Genomic DNA, 22,801 nt, shown 5'->3' with positions numbered 1-22,801 from the left:
GTGAAATTTATCCTGTGAAAAGACACTAGAGAATAAATAGTAGAACACATTGCATATCTCTCCCTGTCTCATTTTACGTGGCTGAGTCCTGCAGTTCTTTTCCCTGCCTGCACTTGACTGTGTTCCCCAGTGGGAGGCCGGTGAAGGATCCTATCCTCAGTGAGCCCTGCTGGAGATCGCTCCCATGCTCCCCACCTCGGTAAGAAAGTGTGATCTGTGGAGCCACCAAGTGTTGAGCGCAGACACAACAACGCACAACCAAACTGAGTTCACTCCGTGGTTCTATGAACTAGCACCGTGGCTGCAAAGTCTCGAGAAGCTCGGCAGGAGAGGATTCTTCCAGGATGACAATAACAACAAGCAAAGAGATGGTTAGGAAGAGAAAAGTGGAAACTTTGAGCTTGTGGTGAAGTCAGAGGCCCTCCAGCAAAGAGCAGCTGAAAAGAACCATCTGGTGTCACGATGTTTACAGTTTTTATTTTTTGAGGAGCATCTTTCCTCTTGGGCCTTGACTAAAACAAAACAAAAAGTAATCAATGGACATGATTTGTCATGACATGTGTTGTGTATTGTATGTTTCCATGGTGACTGTGAGATTTGGTTCATTTCTCGGAAAGATGTTGAGATGACTGTGACACGTGGTCACAAGGTCAAGAATTAGCTTCCATGCTTAATTACCAGACACTTAAATCCTGAAGTCAGCCATGAGCCTGGAAAAGCTAAAACTGTTGTTAAGTGAATCATCATTGCTGCTCTCCTGTCTCCATTGGGCCCCCTTGTACTGTATGACTGAGATTCACCAGCTCGGCAAAGAAACAATATCACATTGCTCTGTTCTATCATCTGTACCTATCACTATGCAGCGACTGTAACAGTATCTGTTATCTGTCTTGTTTCCTGCCACGAAGCCTGGCTTCCTGCTTTTGAATTACCTCTGCCCAGACAATAGAGTATGATTAACTTGCTAAATGAAAAAAGCTGACAGATAGAAGCAGGTCTCACTGAGAAATGCATCCCTGACTATTGGTTGTTTAATAAACTTGAGGGCTGCAGGGTCCCGCTCGCATTCCACTTCAAACTTGGTTTCAATAAGAACATTCAATAAAGTGCTCTGGCCACAGATCACGTCCATTTCACATGCAAAGAAAAAACTTTATTAATTTTGTGTGGGACATGTTTTCTTGGCAAGAGCTGTTGATTTTTGAAGGATCCAGAGAGATCAGACTCACCAAAGCATGCTTGTGAATTACTGGAGAAAATATCAGCTTTATCTATTTGGTCTTTTATGTGTGATTCTCTTATCTCAGTTCTGAGGGATATGAAATAAAAATAAAATGTCGCCTGTTAAGAATCATCACAGTTGAGTCGAAGAAAGACAACAGAGTTCTTCCAGTGGAAATTCGTCTTCATCCATGAATTAGTAATGATACGGATTTAAACTCAACAACCTGCAGCTCTGTGTTGATTTACAGCTTTAATGATGGTGGAACTTCTGACAGGCTGCTCAGTCAGGTCCTGTGATCTGAGAGACCCCTGCTGGGCGAATCTGCACATTACTATCCAGCCGCTTGCAGCCAGGACGCTGACGCTCATAAAGTAAGCGACATTTTCCATTTAATTGAATGTGTGTTAATAGGAAAACAGTGACTCAGCGGCTATATTGTCAAACACAGTGAGGCTTTTATCCCGATAATATTCAACTGTTGGGAAATATCAACCTTGCTTTTTGTTTTTGACATTTACATAATTTTGATGCAACTGAAATTCTCAAATGAAAAAGTATAAGATCTAAAGATTTTTGGTTAATGTTTTTTAAATTTTCTGCATCTGTAGATGTCAGGCTTCTGACTCGCAACAACAATGAGAAACTTCACAGCAAAAAAAAAACGACAACTTGGAGGGGAACACGGTTTTTCTCTAAATGTGGTTATTTATTGGTTTTCAGAACATCTGACAAGTTTTCAGATAGACCAGAAACTTACAACAGCAGAGAATGGCTATTAAATATCTCTTCACTGTGAACATAATGAACCATTGTAATAAACAGGCCAGACTGACCCGGGAGCCGCACGTCAAAGGAACAAAAGTAATGGAATGACCTCTTTTTTTTTAGCATCAACTGACTCAGCAGCCCCACAAACCCCTCCATATATTATCATGAGTATTGTACAGGTGGGTTGGACCTAAACAGAACGTCCGTACATAGAAAAATAAATACAGTTTGCTAAAATGAGGGCAAAATTCTTTTATCAGTGATTGTACCATAAAAATCACGTTTAAAAAAACTTTTAAGAGGCTTTTCATCGCTTTACATTAGATTGAGTTTCTCATAGTTCTAGGGAGGAATACATAGAATAACTTTTACAGAAATTACTAGCTAAAAATATACAAGCACGGACACAAACAAAGTAAAGCCAACAGAAATGATTCTTCATAAAACATAAAACAGCGCAGTGTAATCGATATCTAAAGACTCTTTACATGTAGCTCCTTGGTCTGTAGCTTTCTTAATTGTGATTAAAAACTTTTCTGGGAAACTTAAGTTAATACAAAAGTCTTTTTTTTTCTCTTAAATCCTATTTTACAATCCTGTCAAAACTTGTTTTTTAAAATATTTTTTGAGTAGCAAATTTGAGACGTTTTCGGCAATTATGTTGGCTGAAGAGAGGACCCCCAGATAAGAAATTTCCAGAGACAAAAGCAAACAGTTTCTGCAATGATAAGACAACAGATCTAAACCAGGCGTTTGACGGATAATTCGGGGGTCAAACTGGTTTCCAGTGTGCTGCTTCGGACTCGCATCAAACGAGATGCGGTGCAGCATCTCACACACTAGCCTTGTTCTCCCCAGCAGTGAAGCCAGCGGACCTGATGACAGTGTGATGTCTGACACAGATGGATGACATATCAAGCATAGACTTACATGAAAGTTATTACCACCACAATAAGAATGATCTAACAGCAATACTTATACATTAATATATACTGCAGGTTTCAGATGTTTTACAGTTCTTACATTAGCAATAGAAAAGGAAAACAAAATACACCGTCAATTCATAAGAAAAATAGATAGAGGTTTAATAGTGGGAAACAGTGCAAAGAATAGTCGGGGGTGTTTTTTGTTTGCTTGCTTGTCTGTTTTTTAGAAATTGTTTACAAAAAATGAAAAAACAAAACTGAAAACAAGTCTAAAACATAGAAAAAAGGAAAACGCACGTCTGTAGCGTCTGGTGCTCTGGTCCAGACACGCTGCATACCACCTCTCTCCAGTACCTCAATGTTTATGCTGTAGATGTTGCTGGGTATGTGTGTGCACTGGTCTGTATGTATATGTGTCATTGTTTGATTTGGTATGTGTAAGAGAGTGGGTGTGTGGGTCAAAGAGAAAGAGAAAGAGACAGAGTGTGTGTGTATGTATATATGTGTGTGTGTGTGTGTGTGTGTGTGTGTGGGTTTAAGATTTAGCGTAGTGGTTCTCAACTCCGGTCCTCAAGCTCCGGCACTGTACAGGTTTTTGTTCCAACCAGGTCCTACAAAAACAAATAATTGAGTTTTTAAAAACCGAACTTTGGAATTTTGATACTAAGAGTGCACACAGTTCTCTGCAGCCTGCAAAAAAATAAGTTAAATAAAAGCTGTAGCATTTCCTCCCTGTGACACGAGCACAACAGAAACAGCGAGGTGCGTCGTCAAGGGAAACGCACGCCAGAGAGACCCGAGGTTGGAACAAGAACCCACTGACACGGTCGCCGTGGCGAGCACTCGGACACTAGGACTCGCCAACTTTCGGCCGATACATCATGGCGGGTGACGGTGGCGGGTGAACACACGTGCACACGATCCGCCACCTCTCGCCACGCACCTAAGAGGACTGACTGAAGCCGAGCAGACAAGGGCCAAGGCTGAGCACCACTGATCATGTGCAACAATGTGAGGGAGCAAGAGTGGGATTCTGCTGACCCTGTCCTATGTGTGGCAGCTGAGAGCTCTATCAGCTGTGGAGCCTTCCCCTCATCACTCTCCTTTGTCTTGAAAATAGCATAACGCAACAAAACAAACAGAATTTAATAGAACAGGAGTGCTCGGCGCTGCCGCCCTCCCTGACTCCTCTCGCTAGCACGTGGGCTCACGTGGGTCCCAGTAGGATTTAAGGATTGAATAGGGGGGGCTTGCTGCTGCGACTTCAGCACTCTACTGGGATGACTGCGAGTTGTCGTTCTTGCTCTCTTGACTGGAGGGGGCCTTGTTGTTCCAGGGTGAGTGTGCCCCCAGTGCAGGCGAGCTGTTGAAACTGTCCTCATCCTCCAGGCCATTCGCCACATCGAACTGCGTGTTCTCCAGTCGCGTGATCAGACGCTCGTCCTCGTCACCAAACTCCCCTCCCATCAGAGTGGGCTCTCCCACCATCATCACGTCCTAAAGGGGACAGCAAGGGCCGGTACATATTATCCCCATAATGCAGGGGGGTGCGCGGCATGACTGGCTGCACGGACGAGTTGTAACTGTGGTCTAGGTGCGATCTAACTGGGTCTTATCCCAACTGAACAAATACATTTTAACTAATGAAATGCATTTTCAATGATACTTCAAGGGACCATGCGTCATCAAGGTATCTGGCCCTGACCGTTCCGTCGTCCATGTGACCTTGACTTCCTACCCCCTGTTCCAACAAACAGGGTTGAGGGGAACTCCCTACTGGCCAGCGGTGGGCATCCCTGATCCTTGAGTGCTGCATCACGGGGGTTTTCATTCCACCTCGGGTCTCGTTCGCTCAATCAAGCAACCAATAAGCAAAGACAGCAGTGCTGTGTGAATCATCAGTGCTCTGATAGACTTAGTGGTAAACTCTAAAACCAAAGTCAATACAGCGGATTTGGAGAGAAAACCTGTCCCACTGGAAATCAGAGCAAGGAAATCCCAGCCCATGGCCCCAGAACAATAGAACTTACTTAAAAGAAAGAGGTAACTTGTACCCCCCCTCTACATAAACCCTTAAACCTGTAGTCCCAGAGGACAAGGGACTGCCCATCACTGGTTCATATGAGGGGGAACTATTAACTTAATCTAATAATCCTAATTAGAATTACAGAACCCCCCCTCCCCGTCCCTCCCATGATTCCTAAACCCACCTCCAGAAGCCTCCCTAAGCTATCTGTTTCCTGGCCTGCTGCTAAACCTACTCCTAGGCAGACTAGCAACCCCTGGTATCACTATCTACAACCACACATAACTTTCTAAACCCCTAGCCTTTCTTTTCATCCCCCTCCATCCTCTGTCTCATCCTCCCATGGAGGTGCAGATGGAGGTCAAGTAGATATAATGCTTATAGGTACCTGGTTGGAGAGTGAGAAGTTGTTGGCTGGACTCTTCTTTTTGCTGTTGCTGTTGTTGTTGTTTCCTCCGCCGGTGCTCACGGTGCTTCCACCGGACACCTTCCTTTTCCGCCGCTTGTTTGGAGCTTGTCGGGCTGGCTCAGCTAGAGACACAGAATAGGAGAAGACGTTAGAAGTTCTGAAATCTGTAGTCATGACAGTCATGTCATGCTACTGCAAGCTGGATTTGTTTATGGGTACTCCATGGCTTAATACGTTCAAGGGCAATACAGCCATAAATACCACTGGCAATTTCAAAACATACGTGTTACCTGGTGGGGCTACCATTCGTTGCCACTTTTGGAAGAGGCAGGTCTTCAGGCAGTCTCTGGGGCTCAAGCTGTAGGTCTTATGTCTGGACATCAACTCTTGCATGGGCTCCAATATCACACATAGCTTTAGGGAAGATAAAGAGGGAAAGCAAAGAGACATGACGCAACATTAATGAATTATTTTTAAGCGTGTAAACAATCAAAAACGGACCTAGGATCACATAACTAGTCCATTTTGGATAAAACAATTTAAATAAAAAGGTATAAGTTATCACCCCTTATAGTTCAGTTAAAACTGGGCACTTAAAAAAAATGATATATATGATGTGCTTACACGGAGGTAGTTGAGCGTGGAGTTGGACAGCCCACATCTGGTGATATTCTTAGCCAGCTGATCGAGCATCTGCGGATCCTGTGTGATCAAGTGAGAAGGCGAGATCAATAATGATTTCATGTACAGGATGTGCATCTGAGTGTGCATTGCTTTCTCGAGCCTGGAACTCACATGCATGGCCAAGATGCTCCTTGGCAGGACCTCTCTGTGTTGTCTGATGCTGAAGTGCCACGTCTTGATCCTCATCATGTCATCAAACATGAACTCTAGGTACAGACGACCCTCCACACAAACCTGTTCCCCAGGAGAGAGAGAGAGAGATCACAGCTCAGGCGTCATGATGCCAACAACAGGAGGAGAGGAGTCAGTGGGACATTAACCATACCTGCGTGAACATAGGTTTGCCGTTCTGAGTCACCATGGTGCACTGGTCGCAGTCGAGGGACACAAAGTTACTGTGGAACGACTCCTTTGGATGCTTCAAAACGTAGAACAGCTCAGTGGCGCCCCCTTCAAAAATACTTCGAAAGTAGCGAGGAATCAACGTCCTGCCAATGGCTGCGGAGAGAAATCATCGTAAATGCACATTCAGCCACGAAGGGAAAGTGATGAGTTATAGTAGCAGAGAACCTCACATGTCTGATTAGGATCAAGTTTTAATACAGAGAATACAGGCGGTAGTTCTGAAACACATTTAAAATGTGTAAAATACATGGAAATATGAAGATGAAACCTATATCTTGCACATCTCTCAAATGAAATGGGTTCCCTGCCTTAATATTGTAATTAGAATCTGATAATACTTGAAACTTTCTGAAAAAAAAAAAACTTACTGTATCGTTTGGGTCCATCTTCCAGACAGAAAGTGATGGTGAGCATGGCGTCGTCCTCAAAGAACTCTGTGGTGAAGGCATCCCACCAGAGATTGTCACAGTCCTGAAAGAAGACGAAGAACCATTGCTCTCATTTTTCCCCATTCCTTCAAATCTGAAAATTCTGAATCTCGTGGTTTACGTCAAAATCTCAATAAAATAAAACAAACCAATCAAGTCTAATTAAGCAAAAAGACATAGAAGTCACAACATTTTCCAAAATGTTACCATGAAAGGGATGTGGTTCAGTTAGCCTTTAATTAAAATGAGTCAGTTATTGGTTAACCTTCAACCCTGGTAATATTGAGTGTTAGAGAAAAACAATAGGTGGTGTGTTTGATAGAGATGTGAGGCAGTATGTTGTTCAAATATCAAATGTTAAGCTGGATATAGCTGTAGGTATATGTAAACGTACACAGGTTACGCTGTTGTGTTGTTTGATGGCCACAGAAAACAATAACTCAAGTCAGCTACTCTGTTGCAGGCTCTGGCGTATACACAGCTGACACTCCAATTACATCTCAGCCAGGTTCACCAGATAATCCTATTAATTCATTAGAAAGTGACTTGGAATGAAGCCAGTAAGCTCTTGAGCTTTATTTCCCTATAAAATCCCATACATTGTTAACTTCATTTTTATTTATTTTTTTAAACATGTCAACAGTAAGTATTTCACAGAACGTGCAGAATGTAACAAACATTAGATTAACTGCAACCATGTTTTTGGACAGCAACAGTTTGGTGTTGATGTCTTAAGCTGTAAATGATGATGTGACTCTCACCTCTGTCCAGTTCTGTAATCTTTTGTTCAGCTCATATATCCTGTAGTCTGTCTGGTTCCCGTACGGTGTGGGTCTCCTGAAACAGAAACCATGAAGCGTTCAACACTCGAGAGTCTGAGCTGCAGGTGAATTTTAAAATGAACAGAGAACATAATGTTTTATGTTTTATTTCTGATTACATAAGGGTTCCCACTCTTTTTTAGGAATTCTTTCCCAGGATATAGTATTTTTAATTTACAGGTTGTTTTCATGAATGAAAATATTCTTTAAAATTCAAGGTTTTCCAGGATGCGTGGGAACCCTGTATATGCTCAGTATTTAAGCATCAGTGTCCTCACCCCATTCCAGGTTCCATGTATGACGGGGGGTACATGGGTGTTGGCCTAAGAGGACAGAAAAACAACAACAGTCAGCCACTGATTCCTTAAACATTAAAGAAATACTGCAAAAAATGTTTTGTTTAGTTTGTCAATCAAGTTGAATGTTGCTTCATCTTGATTGGTGCCTTTTAGTCCACACATTATGAACCAGTCTGTATATGTGTAGTTAAGTCTCACATGATTTGATTCAATCATTATCTAACAATGCAAATTGAAGAATGTGTTACAACACCAATAAAAGATAAATATGTATAAAAACGGTTGACACCCAAATAGATGTGTTGTGGTCTTGAGTAAAAATATCTAGGTCAAGAAAACAAATCATAATATTAAGACTTGAGGCTCATAAGAAGTAAAGCGGAGACTCAGTGAGTCACATGATTAAACCAAATGAATTCATAAGGTGCATTAGTTTCATACATCTTTTCCTTCATAACACACCATGACCTGACAGTATGACCCAGACCTACCCCACATCTCTGTCAAGCATAGCGCCTGGGTGGAAGGGGGGAAAGCTGCCGCCGTTGGGGGGCTCCTTAGGAGAGTACAGCTTGAATGACTTTGACGAACAGCCTGCAGACAGCCACCAGGGCGGAGGAGGAGGAGGGGAGGGGAGGAGGAAAAAAAGAGCAGAGATTTAGAGGAGATTTAGATTTAGCTCGTTCAAATCACAGCATCATCTAAGTAATCTGATCTGGGACGGTTTTGTTGAGATTTACTGAAATAAAAGCACGCTGCCAAAACAATTTCCTGCTGCTTTCATTATCTAATGCATCTTCAATCTGGTAAATGGACAAGAAAACAAATCATCATCATGAGGGGGGGGGGATGGAGAAACAGCAATATTTATTAGCCTGCAGAAAGTCTGAGAAACAATCAGGCTAATGGGACGAGATGGTCTGGTGTGTACTTTGTGTTCGTGTACCATCCATAACACAACAGGGCACCCTGTTCTCTGCATAGAGCCCAATATGATCCTAACCATACTCGTCTGGGCTGTGTGTGTTCACCCCCTCTAGTTGCCTCTACCGCCCATCCCCCCACTCCCTCTACCCTGGCTGTTGTTAACCCTTTTCTGCCCAGATGAGGCATTCATGCTCAAACAATTTGGGGCTCTGAGAAAGCATCTATTTGGTATCCCAGCTCAATGAGATCCCACAGGAAGCCGCAACTGCACATGATTAGGTCCGACCAAAGCCATTTTAAATGCAAGCTCGCAGTGGTGGCCCAAACTGGCCCACCATAAACCACTCTGTAGTACAGCTACAGAAAAATGCTTATAATCCGGATGAATTGAATATATGTGGTGGAGATTAATTCAAAATCAGGTAAAGCGACATTGGTTCATAGAAAATCCTCAATGTTTCCACATATGCCTTCTGCATTGGGGTGTTTACGTATGCTTCGCTTGTACATCAGGTATTCCCAACAGGCACCTGAAGGCAGCATTATGGTAATTTGTTAGACTTAAAGTCAAAATTTATGCAGAACAGTCAGTCAGTGTAAACATGGCATGTGAAGTGGAGATCGAAGCTTATTAAAATAGACAGAGGGAGAAACATGGGCGCCCAATACGACCCACTTTACATCGGAGTCCATCCTAAAATGAGATGTTTAATAAAAAAAACATTCTCATCACGTCTAGTGAACTGATGGATTCCCACAGGCAGAGGTGGTGATTTAAAGTCAAGGCAGATACAGATGGAGGGAGAAAGGCACGAGTTGGGGTTAAGTATGCCCGCGTGAACTCCGATCGGTCTCTCCATCGGCTCCTCGAAAACAACTGGAACTCCTCCTTAATTTACTTTGGGCCTTTTCTTCCTCGCTTCAGCACACCCGGGAGAGTCACGGCAGGTCACGTTCTCCTCCCCATTACTATGGAGGCGAACCTGCTCAGGAGCATCCAACAATGGTTCTCTATGCATTACCTCTGACCTATAGACCCAGCAACCCACCCCCATACACCCTCCACAACACCACCAGCCATTAGACCCAGACAGCATTCAACCACGTATGATAAGGCTTTGTTCAGGCCGGTGCTAAGGAGCACTGTGCAACAATACATATTCCACTGCAACCAATAATTCCCCTGCCATAAAAACCTGTTCACTATCAGATGTTTGCTGTCAAATAAACATGCATCTTATTGCCTCCACTGTGGAGTCTGATGCAAGAGTATTCTGAAACATGCAGGCTGCAAGATTGCTCACGCACAGGTTATTCTCACTTCTAATAAAGATCCACAGTCACCAGCCGTAAACCCATCGACACCATATCTGCAGATTAAACATCCCAGTCTAACAGGAGCATAACAACAGTTTAAGACGCCAAACACAACAGTGCCAGGGAAGCATAATGAGTTAAAGTGCACATGACAAATAATGATGAATAAGCCTGATTGCAGTCTGTAGACAAGCTCTCATATCAGAAGCTGGTGAGATGTCATGATGCCGGGTCTCCACCAGCAGAGGAGAACTTTAAACACATTAATCTGCTGCAGTTAAGTCCGCCCAAACGGTCCATTGCGAACAATAGAGCTGCATCCGGAGAATGGCCCCGAGCCAATAAAACATCCAGTTGCAATGTGCGATCCCTCCCAACATGACGGCCCCGCTTGTTGTGCTCTATTCGGGGCTTAATGTGTGGACGTGCACCGTGGATAATTAAAAGTAAAGCCGGTGTTTATCACACGGGAGCGTTAACTGAACACCAGGGCCGCATTCGCTTGCGGAGCACGGATGCCATTGCTAAGCTATAAACCTACTTGCTAAAGTATCGTCGTCGCTGCCGTCCACTTAACAATTGCCCGTGCTCGTGTTTCCATCACTTCCTGTTGTTTGCTATGAGCCGGGCGGAGCTGCTAAAACAGTGCGGCTGTGAGGTGGAGTTACCTGCAGAGAAATGTCCACCGAAACGCGGTGTCGCTCAACACCTCCGCTCGGTGTTTCTAGCCAGCTAGCCTCGCTGCTAGCCGGAGCGGCTGGGTGATGAGGAGGAGGCGGAGGAGGACGAGGAGGAGGAGAGCTCCTGCTACGATCCCAAAACAAGACGGCGGGACGGGAAGTGCGATGCCCCCGCTAGTCTCCTCGGTTCCCGCAAACTCGCAGCCCCCAGCAATGTGAATTAAATGTCATGAGCTCGGGGGTCGGTGCTGCCTCCGCACTACTACTACAGACCCTTTGTTCCTGCCAGCCGAGACGCGAACAAACAAAGGCCCCGCCTCCTCCGGGGCTCCTCCGCCCATCCCGGCTCACAGACCGGGACAAACACGGGCCTTCCTCCCTGCCAGGGCCCTCGGTCTGTCCTGTCACACGACCGCACCAGGGCCCCCCGCTGGGATAAGAGGCAGGGGGCCAATGGTGAGAAACAACACACATATCAACACATCCTTTCTTACGAATATAGTACAAGATGGTCAATGTCCCTTGTACGTTTGAAGGTCTTCTGCACCATAAACTACCAGCAGATGCTCGGGACATAACTTCAGTTGTGTACCTTGGTGTCATAAAGTGTTTTGGCCTTTTCAGCATCACAGTCCAAACCTGAGGGGACGCTGAGGCTAAAGGTAAATCTGACCGTCTACTGGATTGTATGGCTCAGTAGATCAGACATCATTACCTCTGTGCCTTTTTAAACTAAACACTGTTCCATTTTTTAACATAGGACAAAATGGAGAACATCCTTTGTATGTTCTACCTCACTAATTCATGGCTACCACCACTTGATGTTATCGGATGTTAGTGGAGGACAGCATCAGCTTTATCTCTGTGTCAGACTGTCTGATACAACTGGCTTCATGAGTTCTTTCACTGTACTATTCTTTGAAACAAAAGGATATCGACGTAAAAAAAGAAGTATTTAGGGATCTTCAGTCCTATTTAGTGAGCTGCCAGTAAAGGGTGAGTTCTCTGTGTTAGACCAGTGACATTTCATTAAAGGGATAGGACACCTCCTCCTCCTGCCTGGAGCCTCGTTCACGTCTGCGGGCGCACACACCGCACAAGCTCACGCCTCAACGCTCTCGCCCAAGTGGCACGTAGGCCCTTTAGGCTAAAGAACTGGTGTAAATGACTCTGCTTCGAGTCCAATTCAAATGCCGGGGCTTGCGGACACTTGGATGACATCACAGGAGCAGTATGGAGGCATTTTATGTTTTTTTCTGTTGTTTTTTACATTTTGAAAAAAGTGGTCCCCAGTTACTAAAGTGGTATTTGGCTGGAACACTGTTTACCCCTGAAACACCCCAAAAAAATTTGTGGACTCAAACACTTCACCTACCCTCCATCGTCATTGTGGTGAGTAGATAATGAGTGAATTTTCATTTTGGGGTGAACTATCCCTTTAAGTTAATCCCTTTCTTGACCCCATTCAGACCTGGTATTAACATCGGCCTCAGGGATCCAATCGAAACTGGTCAGCGCTAAGTACATGTATGAGCCATAGACTGTACATAAAGATGGACGACGCATCTCCACTTACTCCAACAACAGAGCTGAGATAAAAATGCCACCATCTTGTGCATTTGGAGCCAGAGTCTGCACAGTAGCAATCAGGGGATGGAGCCATGGTAGCGAGGCCCCATCAATGCGCGCTCATCTAACCATGAGTCAGTCTCAGCTGTTAACCATGAAGTTTCACCACATATTTATAGTATCAAATTTCTAAATAAGAATGAGTAGGGAATGAATACTTGGACATAAAGCAGTGTGATAAGAAAAACCTAAAATGTCATAAAACATATATTTAGACTTTTTAGATTGGCCATGTCCCGTCCTTTAATATAGAGGAGGCAGGGGTTATATTACAGCCAACCACCAGGGGGCAATAAAGACGCTTTGGCCTTACTTTTGGGGAACTGCCATGTCGTCCATCTTCGTGTAGAGTATAATTTGAATGCAGCAAAAGCTTCCTCAATGTGTCTTGGTTTAAGATCAGTCAGACCACATTTGAAGGTGGTCTGTGACACATGTGGCCACATTCTTTATTGTTTCACCCTGCTTGTGATTAATACGGTCTTTAAAATGTCATTCTATATAAGACCCCACTAACACACTTGTTATATTATATATAACATTAACTCCTTTTAAGTATTTTTAACAGAACAGAAACTCTTAGGCCTACAAGGCCCATGCACAGGACTGGCTTGTTCTCCAGGTTCCACAGATTGGCTTGGATTTACCATTATTATGTAATTAAGTGTCCATTAGATGTGAGGCCTCTCAGATATCAATATCAATTATTGTTTCTAGTGAAATCTGATCCATCTGAGAAGATTTTTCCAACTTGGTTAATTTATAAAGCTTTTTTATAATGTTGGCTAATTCCACAATATAATCAGTAATGCAAAACTTGGGTATAATGAATTTATTTTGCTAGGGCTGCTGGAAGTAGGTAAACTAGCGCTGGTCAATCATAATGAATAGTGCAGACTCTAACAATCCCAAAATGAAAATAGAAATTGCATTGATTGAATCTGTGAAATGTGTCTCAGAGGTTCTGATTACACTGCTCAGTAAATCAGTGATAGTAGTTTCCTAAATATGCCGTTTAATTTGTAAGGGCTTAGGAAAAATGATTGACTCAGACGACTCAAATCCTTTAGACCACAGTCTTGAGCCTGTCATAGCCCCAGATTATGTAAGGCTATAATCTGTAGCCTCACGTTTAATCAATAACCACTTGTGTTTACCAGTCATACGTGAAGCGATCGCACAGAGCATTTAAAGCTCAATTTGTCAAGGCTTCAACTTGAGCCAGCAATTAGTCGGTGGAATAATATAAGCCGGCAGCGTAGATGAGAGGGGTAAAGCAATGCATTTCATTGAGAGCAAACACGTCTGACCACAGTCTTACCACATTAACCCCACATCAGACACAGAGCCGAGATATCAGCTGGTGTTCAGTGTTCAGACTGGAGGACACAATACCACAAGAACTTTCAATTTGAATGTGAATAGGATTTTTTTGTAAGAGCCTTTCATATAACTGCTATGACCTGGAATTTCAAGTTGCAAAGACACAGCTGGAGAATATTTCTTCCAAATTTTCATCTCACTACTAGGGGCCTAAAAATATCAAAGACAAAAACATGAAATGTAACATGATTTTTTCTTTTAAGTTTTAAAGACAGTAAAAGTTGTGGTTTTAAACTCATCTTTATGAGAAAAAACTGAACACTTGATGAACAGCAAAACATAAAAACAATCTCAGATAGGTCCATAATGTTTTATAGCCTTCCTCCTCACTGTGCTTGCATAAGGAATATCCATGTTATCGATAATATAACCTTTCTTATTGAAAAAAATTATACTGCTATTATTATTGATATTGTTTTATTGCCCAGCCATAGTCAACACATTTCTGCCTGCCTTGGCCTTTTCTTGTTACCAAAATATTGTTCAGCTAAAATGAAGAATCTCTTCTACATAAAGTAACTGGAGTCCAACCAAGAGAGACAGAGAAAATAAATTATTGACGAGTCACAGGGTGAATAGTAGGTCCTTTGTCATAACACAGGCCAAGGGGGGGGGGGGTCTCATGTTGATTCCCTGCTCTGCTGCCATCTATTCAGTGTTGATGGACTGACACTGGGAGACGTGACAGAACAGCATCTCCCTCTGCTGGTAAATGATGCGAACATCTTCCCTCAAGCTTCAGATGAGAAGAATAGAACAACATTCATCCAAGAGGTAATTCTGCATCTTATTCCCCAGACATCTGATTGAAATCTATATTATCTGCATTATATAAAACAGATTAGGATTGATCTACAAGAAATATATATTATACTTTATAGAATATTTCATGAATTTCTTTGAGAGTATTTTAGTTACCAGAGCTGATTCTTATTTCTTCTGAATTCAGTAAAAAAAAAACATTTACACACCCGCACCTTGTAAGCAGGGCTGTCAGGCAGTGATAACACTAAAGGCAGCATCAGAATATGGCAGTCGTACACTACTCCAGAACTAAGTCCTATTTTAGTCACCGGAAAACTGGTGTTGCACTACACAAGATCTGATGCACTTGCTTATATTTATAGATCTCTGGCCCCTAAGACCACTTTACATGTGCTATTTTATGCTCCGTTGAACTGCAGAGCATTCACACACTATCACATTCATCTGTTCCCATGGAAAAAAATTCATGTGGTCTCTAAACAGGAAAAATTGAAAATGCATCAAATATTTAATGGTTCATTATTCCAGCAGGTTGACACGTTTTACTTGAAGAAACTGACTGTGTACTTGACTTATGACAGAGACAATGAAGCTTTACAGAGAGAACCTGAACCGAGCGCTGGCGAACAGCATGTTCAGATTCATGTTGCTGCTTTTCTCGACACCGCCGTGGAAGCACGAACCTGTCAGGGACGTTGTGGAGGCACCTGACTGGTGGAGATAAAAACATGGCAGCAGACAGAATGAACACAGACTGCACCCAGAGGATAGTGCTGTGGCTTGACAGGAGGAAGTTCCCCCGCACGTGTTCCAGATAAACCGAGAGATAACAGACGGAAACCAGTATGTGAGTGTCAGTGTGACGGTTGATGCTGTTGGACATTTGCAATGACACAGGTCACTGATCTGACTCTAGCCAATCCCTGAGGTCCGCTGCAGAGGACTGTTGTTGACTAATCGGATGTGGTGCAGTTTAAACTGTAGGATTGAACCTCATTAATTAAACAATCATTTTAACAGCTTTCTCTTGTTGGGCAAACATTCAGAGAACAAAATTACATGTCCTGAAAATAAATCACCGAAACTTATATAATGTGTCTGAACCTCACATAAAATAAAATCAACTCTGTTTTAATGTGTCATCTGAAACTAAACAGCAGCCGTCTGCAGTGATAAATCAAATGCATATAATTTTTTATGTATATATTTTTTTGTCATATCTTAAAGGCCACTTTAAGAATGCAAAAAAATACAGTTCACATTTGTTTTCCTATTCAAATGTTCTTATTACTTTTTAATAACGGGATACATTTTTTATAGTTTTCTAACAATGTTTATATCTATATTGAAAAATGTAAATGTCGCCACTGTAAATGTGTCAAAATAAGTCAAAAATATTAATGTACTTTGTAAAGTTGAGTTGGCTCTGAGACAAATGAGACACGTCTTTTGCACTGTTATCGATTATAAGACAATAAAATTCTTGAATCTGGAAAATCACTGGCATCACATAAACAAAAAACAATGGTTTTATGGCAGAAATCCCTTTAACAGACAGAAAATGTAAACGTTCACCTTGATTTGCTTGTAATTTATTAAATCTATCTGCGCCATTCAAGGTCTGTTTGCACAGTTAATCGTTGAAACCTAGCAGTCCCTCACACAGGTCCATTCAATCTAATGAAGCTTCATATACTGTATTTACACAACAGCCCTGACCCTTAAATAGTCCTGAACCCACACACTCAGGTTGTACACGGATTCTCCTTGCAGCTTTCAAACAACATTGCGGCTTTCCTCGTGCCTTTTGTTTTCCTCACGGCTCCGTTTCAGACTGAGCGCTGCTGCTGTCATGTTCTATCTCCCTATCAGACCTACTTTCATGTCTAAAGACTCTGCAGCTTGTACGTCTCTCACAAGTAAAAGGTGCGCTTTGATAAAAAAATCCCTTTTTTACCTTCCCACACATTTAGTTCTCTTCCCATCCTCCTCCCCCCATGTGGCACATGCCAGCTTTCCTCTGCCATCCTGTCGGCCTGCAGCAGATGTGACATCACTACAGCTCGTCTCCTCTCAATGCGCCCCCCCTCCTCATCTCCCTGACTCCCCAGCATCTCTGTCTCCCACGCATTCCTTCTTTCTCTGCCTCTGCACACACAGCCATTTTGATCTAGCAAACAAGATCTGAGGGACTCACTGGTGTAGAGAAAAAGAGAGAGAGAAAGAGGAACTGAGGAGGGGAAAAAAAGGGAGACGCATGCTTTCAGTGCAGTGAAATAAAGCTGAGGCAGTCATGTTGTTGTGTAATGGTAATCAAAAAAGGAAAAAAAAACGGCTGCCATTTTGGCTCTGCTTTAAGCCACTTTTCTCCAATCAGGAGCCATGTGACTTTCTGCATGAGGTAACGCCACAGTTACTGCAAAAGGCAGTGAGCGAAGGATGAAGGAGCAACAGAGAGAGGAAGAAAGAGGAAGAGAGGGGGGGAGAGAGTGAAATGACGGAGGGGCTGGAAAGAGATGGGTGAGAGACGGAGAGAGTGTCGAGCAGAGGGGAGGGTATGGTTGAGTGGGTGCATGTGAAAATGAAGGGGGGGGTATCTTAGGCTCACAGGCAATCTATTTTTACCATTTAGTTTGAACGGGGGACGTGATTGGCTCTGCTGTGTAACGACGAATCTCCTTCATGCTGGCGAACAAAGCCTTAAAAAGGCTGATTCACAGCAAAGTCAAAACAACAGCAGGATGCCACAAGGTTGTCAATGAACCAGACAGACAGGAGAAGTGTGTTCCGTCACATTCCCTCCACATGCCGGAAGAGTAGACATGCAAATACACTCTATTTAAAGTCCTTCATCCAATAATATTCGGTAATATTCGGTAACAAAACAAAGACGACGGAGGGCAGTTGAAAAGAGAAAGTGATCTGAGAGGAAGAGTTGACATGTTTTTCTCTAAGCACACAAAAGGATGGGGCGGATCGTCCACCCACCATCCTACAAGAATGTAAACAAACCAGTCGTCATTTATAAGGGTAATAATTCACAGAGCAGGAGCGAAACTGCGAACCAGTGTTGATCGATGTTGCTCCGCGGTTCTCTGAGAGATCCACAAGCCGAAACTTGTCCGAGCCGGATCCTCATAAGGGTTTACATGTGCGTGTGTGTGTGTGTGCATGGTGTACATTTGCATGCATGCCTGTCTGAGGAAACCTCTGTGTGTGTTCGATTGCTGGTGCACACACACCATGCACATGGCAGCTCTCTCGGGTGGACCTCTCCGGTACATCCTTCCAAAACATGTGGATGCCATTAAAAGTTTCTGCTCCACTGTAAAGTCTGTCAACAGAGGGAGCGACAGAGGCAGCGATACTGGAAAACTACAGAGGAAGGAGCGAGGAATGATCTGAGACGAGAACATCAAGCGGAGGCCCCTCTAATATTATTCCATCTGATAGCCGACTACCAATGAATCAGAGCAGCCCCATTAAAATGATACTGACACCCTAATTCAATCTGCGTCCTCTCAGATCCCCCCGAGCAGATGCTACGATTCAATTTCTATCTGTCCCTCGCTCCCCCGTGCTGCACGGAGCCCCTCCCCTGGCACTGTGAGGCTCTTTGCTGTGCGCCAGGCGACTGTCTTGAGCCGCCCGCCTGCTCTCACTGGGAGACCATTAACGAGAAATTGCTCTCAAGTCACAAAGGAACAAACACTCCATGGGAGAGAGCAGATTAAAAGGTGTGCTTGATAAAAAAAATTGCCGAAAACATTTTGCCTGCCAAAAACCGACATGTGAAGACAAAGATGCAGACAATACAGAGACATGCCTAAGAGCCACACAGCAGCTTAACTCCAAACATATTCAACCTTTTCATTAAATCCCTCATTAATGGTGGAGAGCGCCCTTCTCTCCTGACACCTTAACATGCCTTACTAACACTTGCTGATCACTTTCTGTGCACTTCTTAACCTCATCTCCAACACTTTGTCTCCTTGAACGGATTTAGCTCTCAGCGCTTACTTTGAGGTCTCCAACTGTTCTGCGGCTTTAGTGTTGTCCCCTCTGTTGTAAGTCGCTCTGGATAAGAGCGTCTGCCAAATTAGTAAATGTAATGGTTTAAACTCGTGAGAGAGCAGCTTTAAACCGTTTTGCAATGACTCCACTGAAGTGCTTTGGCCCCTTTCAGTGCAAGAACCATGGGAAGAATATGAAAAATGATTCTAGTGACATTAAGCAGTGATCTCTACCAACTCTTCTAAACATGTAAGAGCACAAATGATCAAGAAGCAGAACAAAAAAGGGTCAGAAAGAGTGAAAAGAGTGGAGAGCGAGTCAAGTGCTTATTGATATTTCAGTGTCTGCCTGTGTCAAAACTCAAAGAGCCATTGATCCGCTGCACAGTGTGCTTGCGTTAGTGCGAGGGCTCGGCTGAACAACTCAATCCCAGAGTGCGCTAGCCTCACTCTATAACCCTGTTTTAGGACATGTGTTGAGAGTGTAGCGCGGCTCCACCATCACACACACACGCATGCACACACAAGCTCACGCAGCTTGACACTGGCCCTGGGCGGCTTTGCAACACTTTTACATAAGTCATCTTTCTGACAGTACCTCTGAGCACAGAGACAGGGGCGGGGGACAGGGGAAACCGAGGGAGAAGAGAGACAGAGAGTGACAAAAGAGAGAGGGAGTGAGAGTAGGTACTCACCGGGACAAGCACAACCTCCAACAGACATCTTCTCACATGTTGGGCTCTGCTCGCAACGAAACAGCTGCACTCTGTCCACACGCTGCTTGCATGGGACAACTCTGAGGAAAACAACACAGACAGGGGGGTGGAGGGATAAGAGGGAGTGGTGAAAAAGCAGGGCATGTACACCACAACTACACTCCTCTTTCTCTCTCTCTCTCTCTCTCTCTCTCTCTCTCTATGTAACTCTCTCTCTCTCTCTCTCAGTTAGAAGCAGGAAGTTGGCAGTGGTGCTCTGGCTGCATCATTAATAGGCATATTGCAACACAAGTGGGAGGGAAAACAAGAGAGAGTATTGAAATAGGAAGAAAGAGACTTTAGTGAAGGGACTGGAAAAAGTCATATAGAATGGAGCTAAGGTGTGTGTTTTCGTGCGTGTGCGTGTGCAAGGAAGAATGCATGAGGGAGTCAATTAGAGCAAAGGAGAGGAAAAATTGAAAATGCACAAAGTGTGTGTGTGTGTGTGGGGGGGGGGGGGTGTGGGTGGGTGTGTGTTGCTGTGTGTGTGTGTGTGTGTGTGTGTGTGTGTGTGTGTGTGTGTGTGTGTGTGTGTGTGTGTGTGTGTGTGTGTGTGTGTGTGTGTGTGTGTGTATGTGGGTGTGTGTTGCTGTGTGTGTGAGAGAGAGTGTGTGTGTGTGTCAGTGATGTATCGTCTATTTTTGCCCAGCGCTGCTCTGGGAGATAAACATACTCAGTAGGAGCCCAGAGGCAGAGGGTCATTACTGCCAAACAAACACACATGCATGCACACGTACAGACACACACTCACACAGCCTGCCTCGTGTATGACAGATTTCCACCTCTCTCTCTGTCTCACTGCTTCCCTCCGTTTCTCTGCTGCAGAGAGAAGACTGGTGTTAATCACTACAGACAGTATTGATTAAAAATGCAAAGCCCACCTGGAGCGCAGGGACACCGGAGGCCCATGGGAAGCAGGAATGAGCACACAGGTATAAACGAGCTCACGCTAGTCCCAACCAAGAAGAACTGCATGTAAACAGTGGGACTTGACTGTTTACCCAGCAGCCTTTGCCTCTTCTCCCTTTTTTCCCCCCAATCTTCTCTCGCTTACTTCGCTCTGTCGATTTAATCTTCACACGCTGTTGATATTACCTTGACCTCTCTGCAGCTTGATGTGATTTTGTTTCATTTCCTCTCCCTCGTCCACGTCTGTGGCCTCCCTCCCCACTCGTCCCATAACTTCTCCCGGCTGAAGCGTGCCAGTTCTGTGAGCCAATAACCTCATAATCTCACACTTCACTACACAAACACACGCGCACATATTTAACTCCCATGAGCTGGAGGTCTTTGTTGCCCACGTAGCTGATCCTGTCAGAAACACAAAGATACGGTGTAGATGCAGTGTGGCTAAAAAAGGTGTCAAAATAGAAATTAATATGCATCCAATCATCACTTATCTACAATGCTAATCCTTTGAGGGTCATTGAGGGGTCATCAAATGTGACAACCTGTTGAAATTGTTTGTAAGAGACATTCAAAAAGGTCAAAATGAACTGGATCATCTGATTGGACTGAACGTAAAACAAAAACAAGCTTGAGAACCACTGGTTTATTACAGTAGTAGTACAGTAGTTACAGTCCAGTTATCCCCATGTACTGAATCACCCCCCAAAGTGAGTTGAAGCCCAGTTGAGCAGACCTCAGATCCCTGTTTATCTGTCACTCACAGCCGATACACCAACACAAGACAAAACAACTCCACTGAAACGAAAGCTGACAGGCACATTCCCAGCACAACAGCCCACTGGCAGAGACATCACAGTTAAATGTCATAAATGGTGTCAGACACTGTTCTCAGGAGTGAGACACAATGAACAACCCTGCGGGCCTCCTCATCTTTTCCCCTCGCTTGTCTCCCGCCCCTTTTCATTTCCTCTTCGCGCACGCTCACACTTTCTTGTCTCAGTCTGTTTCGGGATCTGTGTCTCTCTCTCAGCTCCTCTCATCCCTCCCTCTGCTGCTCTGTCACCATTTGGCTCTTTGTGAGCCTCGCGACATGTACAGCAGATTGACACAAGCTTCTGCTACTATAAAAATGGACAACTCTGAACAAAGACGGAGATGAGTGATAGAAGGGTCTGCTCCCGACAAGAGAGGAGGGGTGCGTGATTGTGATTTGGGAAATGGCTTCTTCTTTTTTGAAGAGATTAGGCTTTCAAGCTGATGAACATCACCGCTGTCATGCTCTCTCTCTCTCACTCTCTCTCTCTCTCTCTCTCTCTCTCTCTCTCTCTCTCTCTCTCTCTCTCTCTCTCTCTCTCTCTCACTCTTGCGGATGCAGAGATTCCCGCTCTGTCAACACATCCGCACATTGCTCAAAAAGCTCTGGGAGAATAACGAAGTTCATCCACCTTCCGGTCTCCGTCCCTCCGCTGTGGAAACACTCAGCAGCAGCAGCAGCAGTTCCGTAACACTGCGTGACAGACAGCAAAGTGCCTGCACACGCACGCATGCACTGACTGCATGGTTTACTGATGGCACACATGCACTCACACATGAACACACTCTTAGCGTGTTGCCCTCTGACAGCATGGCAAACACTCGCTTTGCCCCAAATGTCCGAACAGATCATTTGAAAAGGCTCCTGGTGGCATGCTTGTTTCCCCAGGTGAGGTCATGCTATCAAGGCGTACCTCTCTGTCTTTTGTCTTGCAGATGTTTTGCGACCCCCTCCCTCCTTTTTTCTTTATTTTTCTCCACTCACTCACTCTCTATCTATCTCTCTCTCTCTCTCTCTCTCTTACAGGCAAACACCGTCAAACAAGCTCCATCTCTCCATCCGCTTACCTTTGTCTCCGTCTCTCTTCTGCGCCCACGCTCGCTCAGAATAAAAGTCCGCCTGGGTCAGCCACGCAGAGGAAACCAAGCTGGGCCAGTGGAGAGATAGAGGGGGGGAGAGAGAGAGAGAGAGGAAAGAGAGTGATGAGCAGATGCAGATAGGAGTCACAAATAGAGAGTGGGGGTGGCTTTAGCAGTGTGCAAATTGGATGATGAGAAGGAGGTAGGAGGGAGGGAAGGAAGGAGGGAAGGAAGGAAGGAAAGAGGAGGGGAGGGGGCAGATCTCCGCTGCACTGGTATGAATATGACGCAGAGGCAGCAGCCAGAGCCACTTCTCCTCTTCTCTCCTCTCCAGCCCCATCCCTCCATGCCCATCGAGAGGAGAGAGGAGAGGGGGGGGAGAGGGCACTGTATCCATGGCAACGACAGAGCAGCGGTAGGTAGCGGTGAGGGAGTGGGTTGGGGCCCAGTGGTGCTCCTCTCCTTCTCCTTCTCCTTCTCCTTCTCCTGTCAGAAAACAGGGGGAGAAAATGTGAGCAACAGTGGGTTGTGTAGGACAT

At 44.4% G+C, this 22,801-nt stretch overlaps 1 protein-coding gene across 4 annotated transcripts; it reads right to left on the bottom strand.

Moving 5' to 3' along the window:
- Positions 1–1,909: 1,909 nt before the first annotated feature.
- Positions 1,910–22,304, bottom strand: ldb1a (LIM domain binding 1a). Of its 4 annotated transcripts, none has more exons than XM_053436355.1 (12): positions 22,251–22,291; positions 19,401–19,501; positions 8,483–8,585; positions 7,971–8,015; positions 7,633–7,708; positions 6,812–6,914; positions 6,364–6,536; positions 6,150–6,272; positions 5,979–6,056; positions 5,645–5,768; positions 5,334–5,476; positions 1,910–3,530 (listed from the first exon to the last, which is right to left on the bottom strand). In XM_053436355.1, exons 2-12 carry the CDS (start codon positions 19,426–19,428, stop codon positions 3,477–3,479), a joined length of 1,050 nt encoding a protein of 349 aa, XP_053292330.1. In that variant the 5' UTR covers positions 19,429–19,501; positions 22,251–22,291; the 3' UTR covers positions 1,910–3,476. The 4 variants fall into 4 exon arrangements, with proteins under 4 accessions (XP_053292330.1, XP_053292329.1, XP_053292328.1 ...); XM_053436352.1 differs by lacking the exon at positions 1,910–3,530 and adding an exon at positions 3,848–4,416 and having other exon boundaries at positions 22,251–22,304; XM_053436353.1 differs by lacking the exons at positions 1,910–3,530; positions 19,401–19,501; positions 22,251–22,291 and adding exons at positions 3,550–4,416; positions 10,904–11,215.
- Positions 22,305–22,801: the final 497 nt, after the last annotated feature.

This window comes from Pleuronectes platessa, chromosome 12 (genome assembly GCF_947347685.1).
Source record: "Pleuronectes platessa chromosome 12, fPlePla1.1, whole genome shotgun sequence".
Taxonomy (NCBI): Eukaryota; Metazoa; Chordata; class Actinopteri; order Pleuronectiformes; family Pleuronectidae; genus Pleuronectes; species Pleuronectes platessa.
The sequence above is the reverse complement of the archived record's forward strand: the minus strand, read 5'-3'. Positions and strand labels throughout refer to the sequence as shown.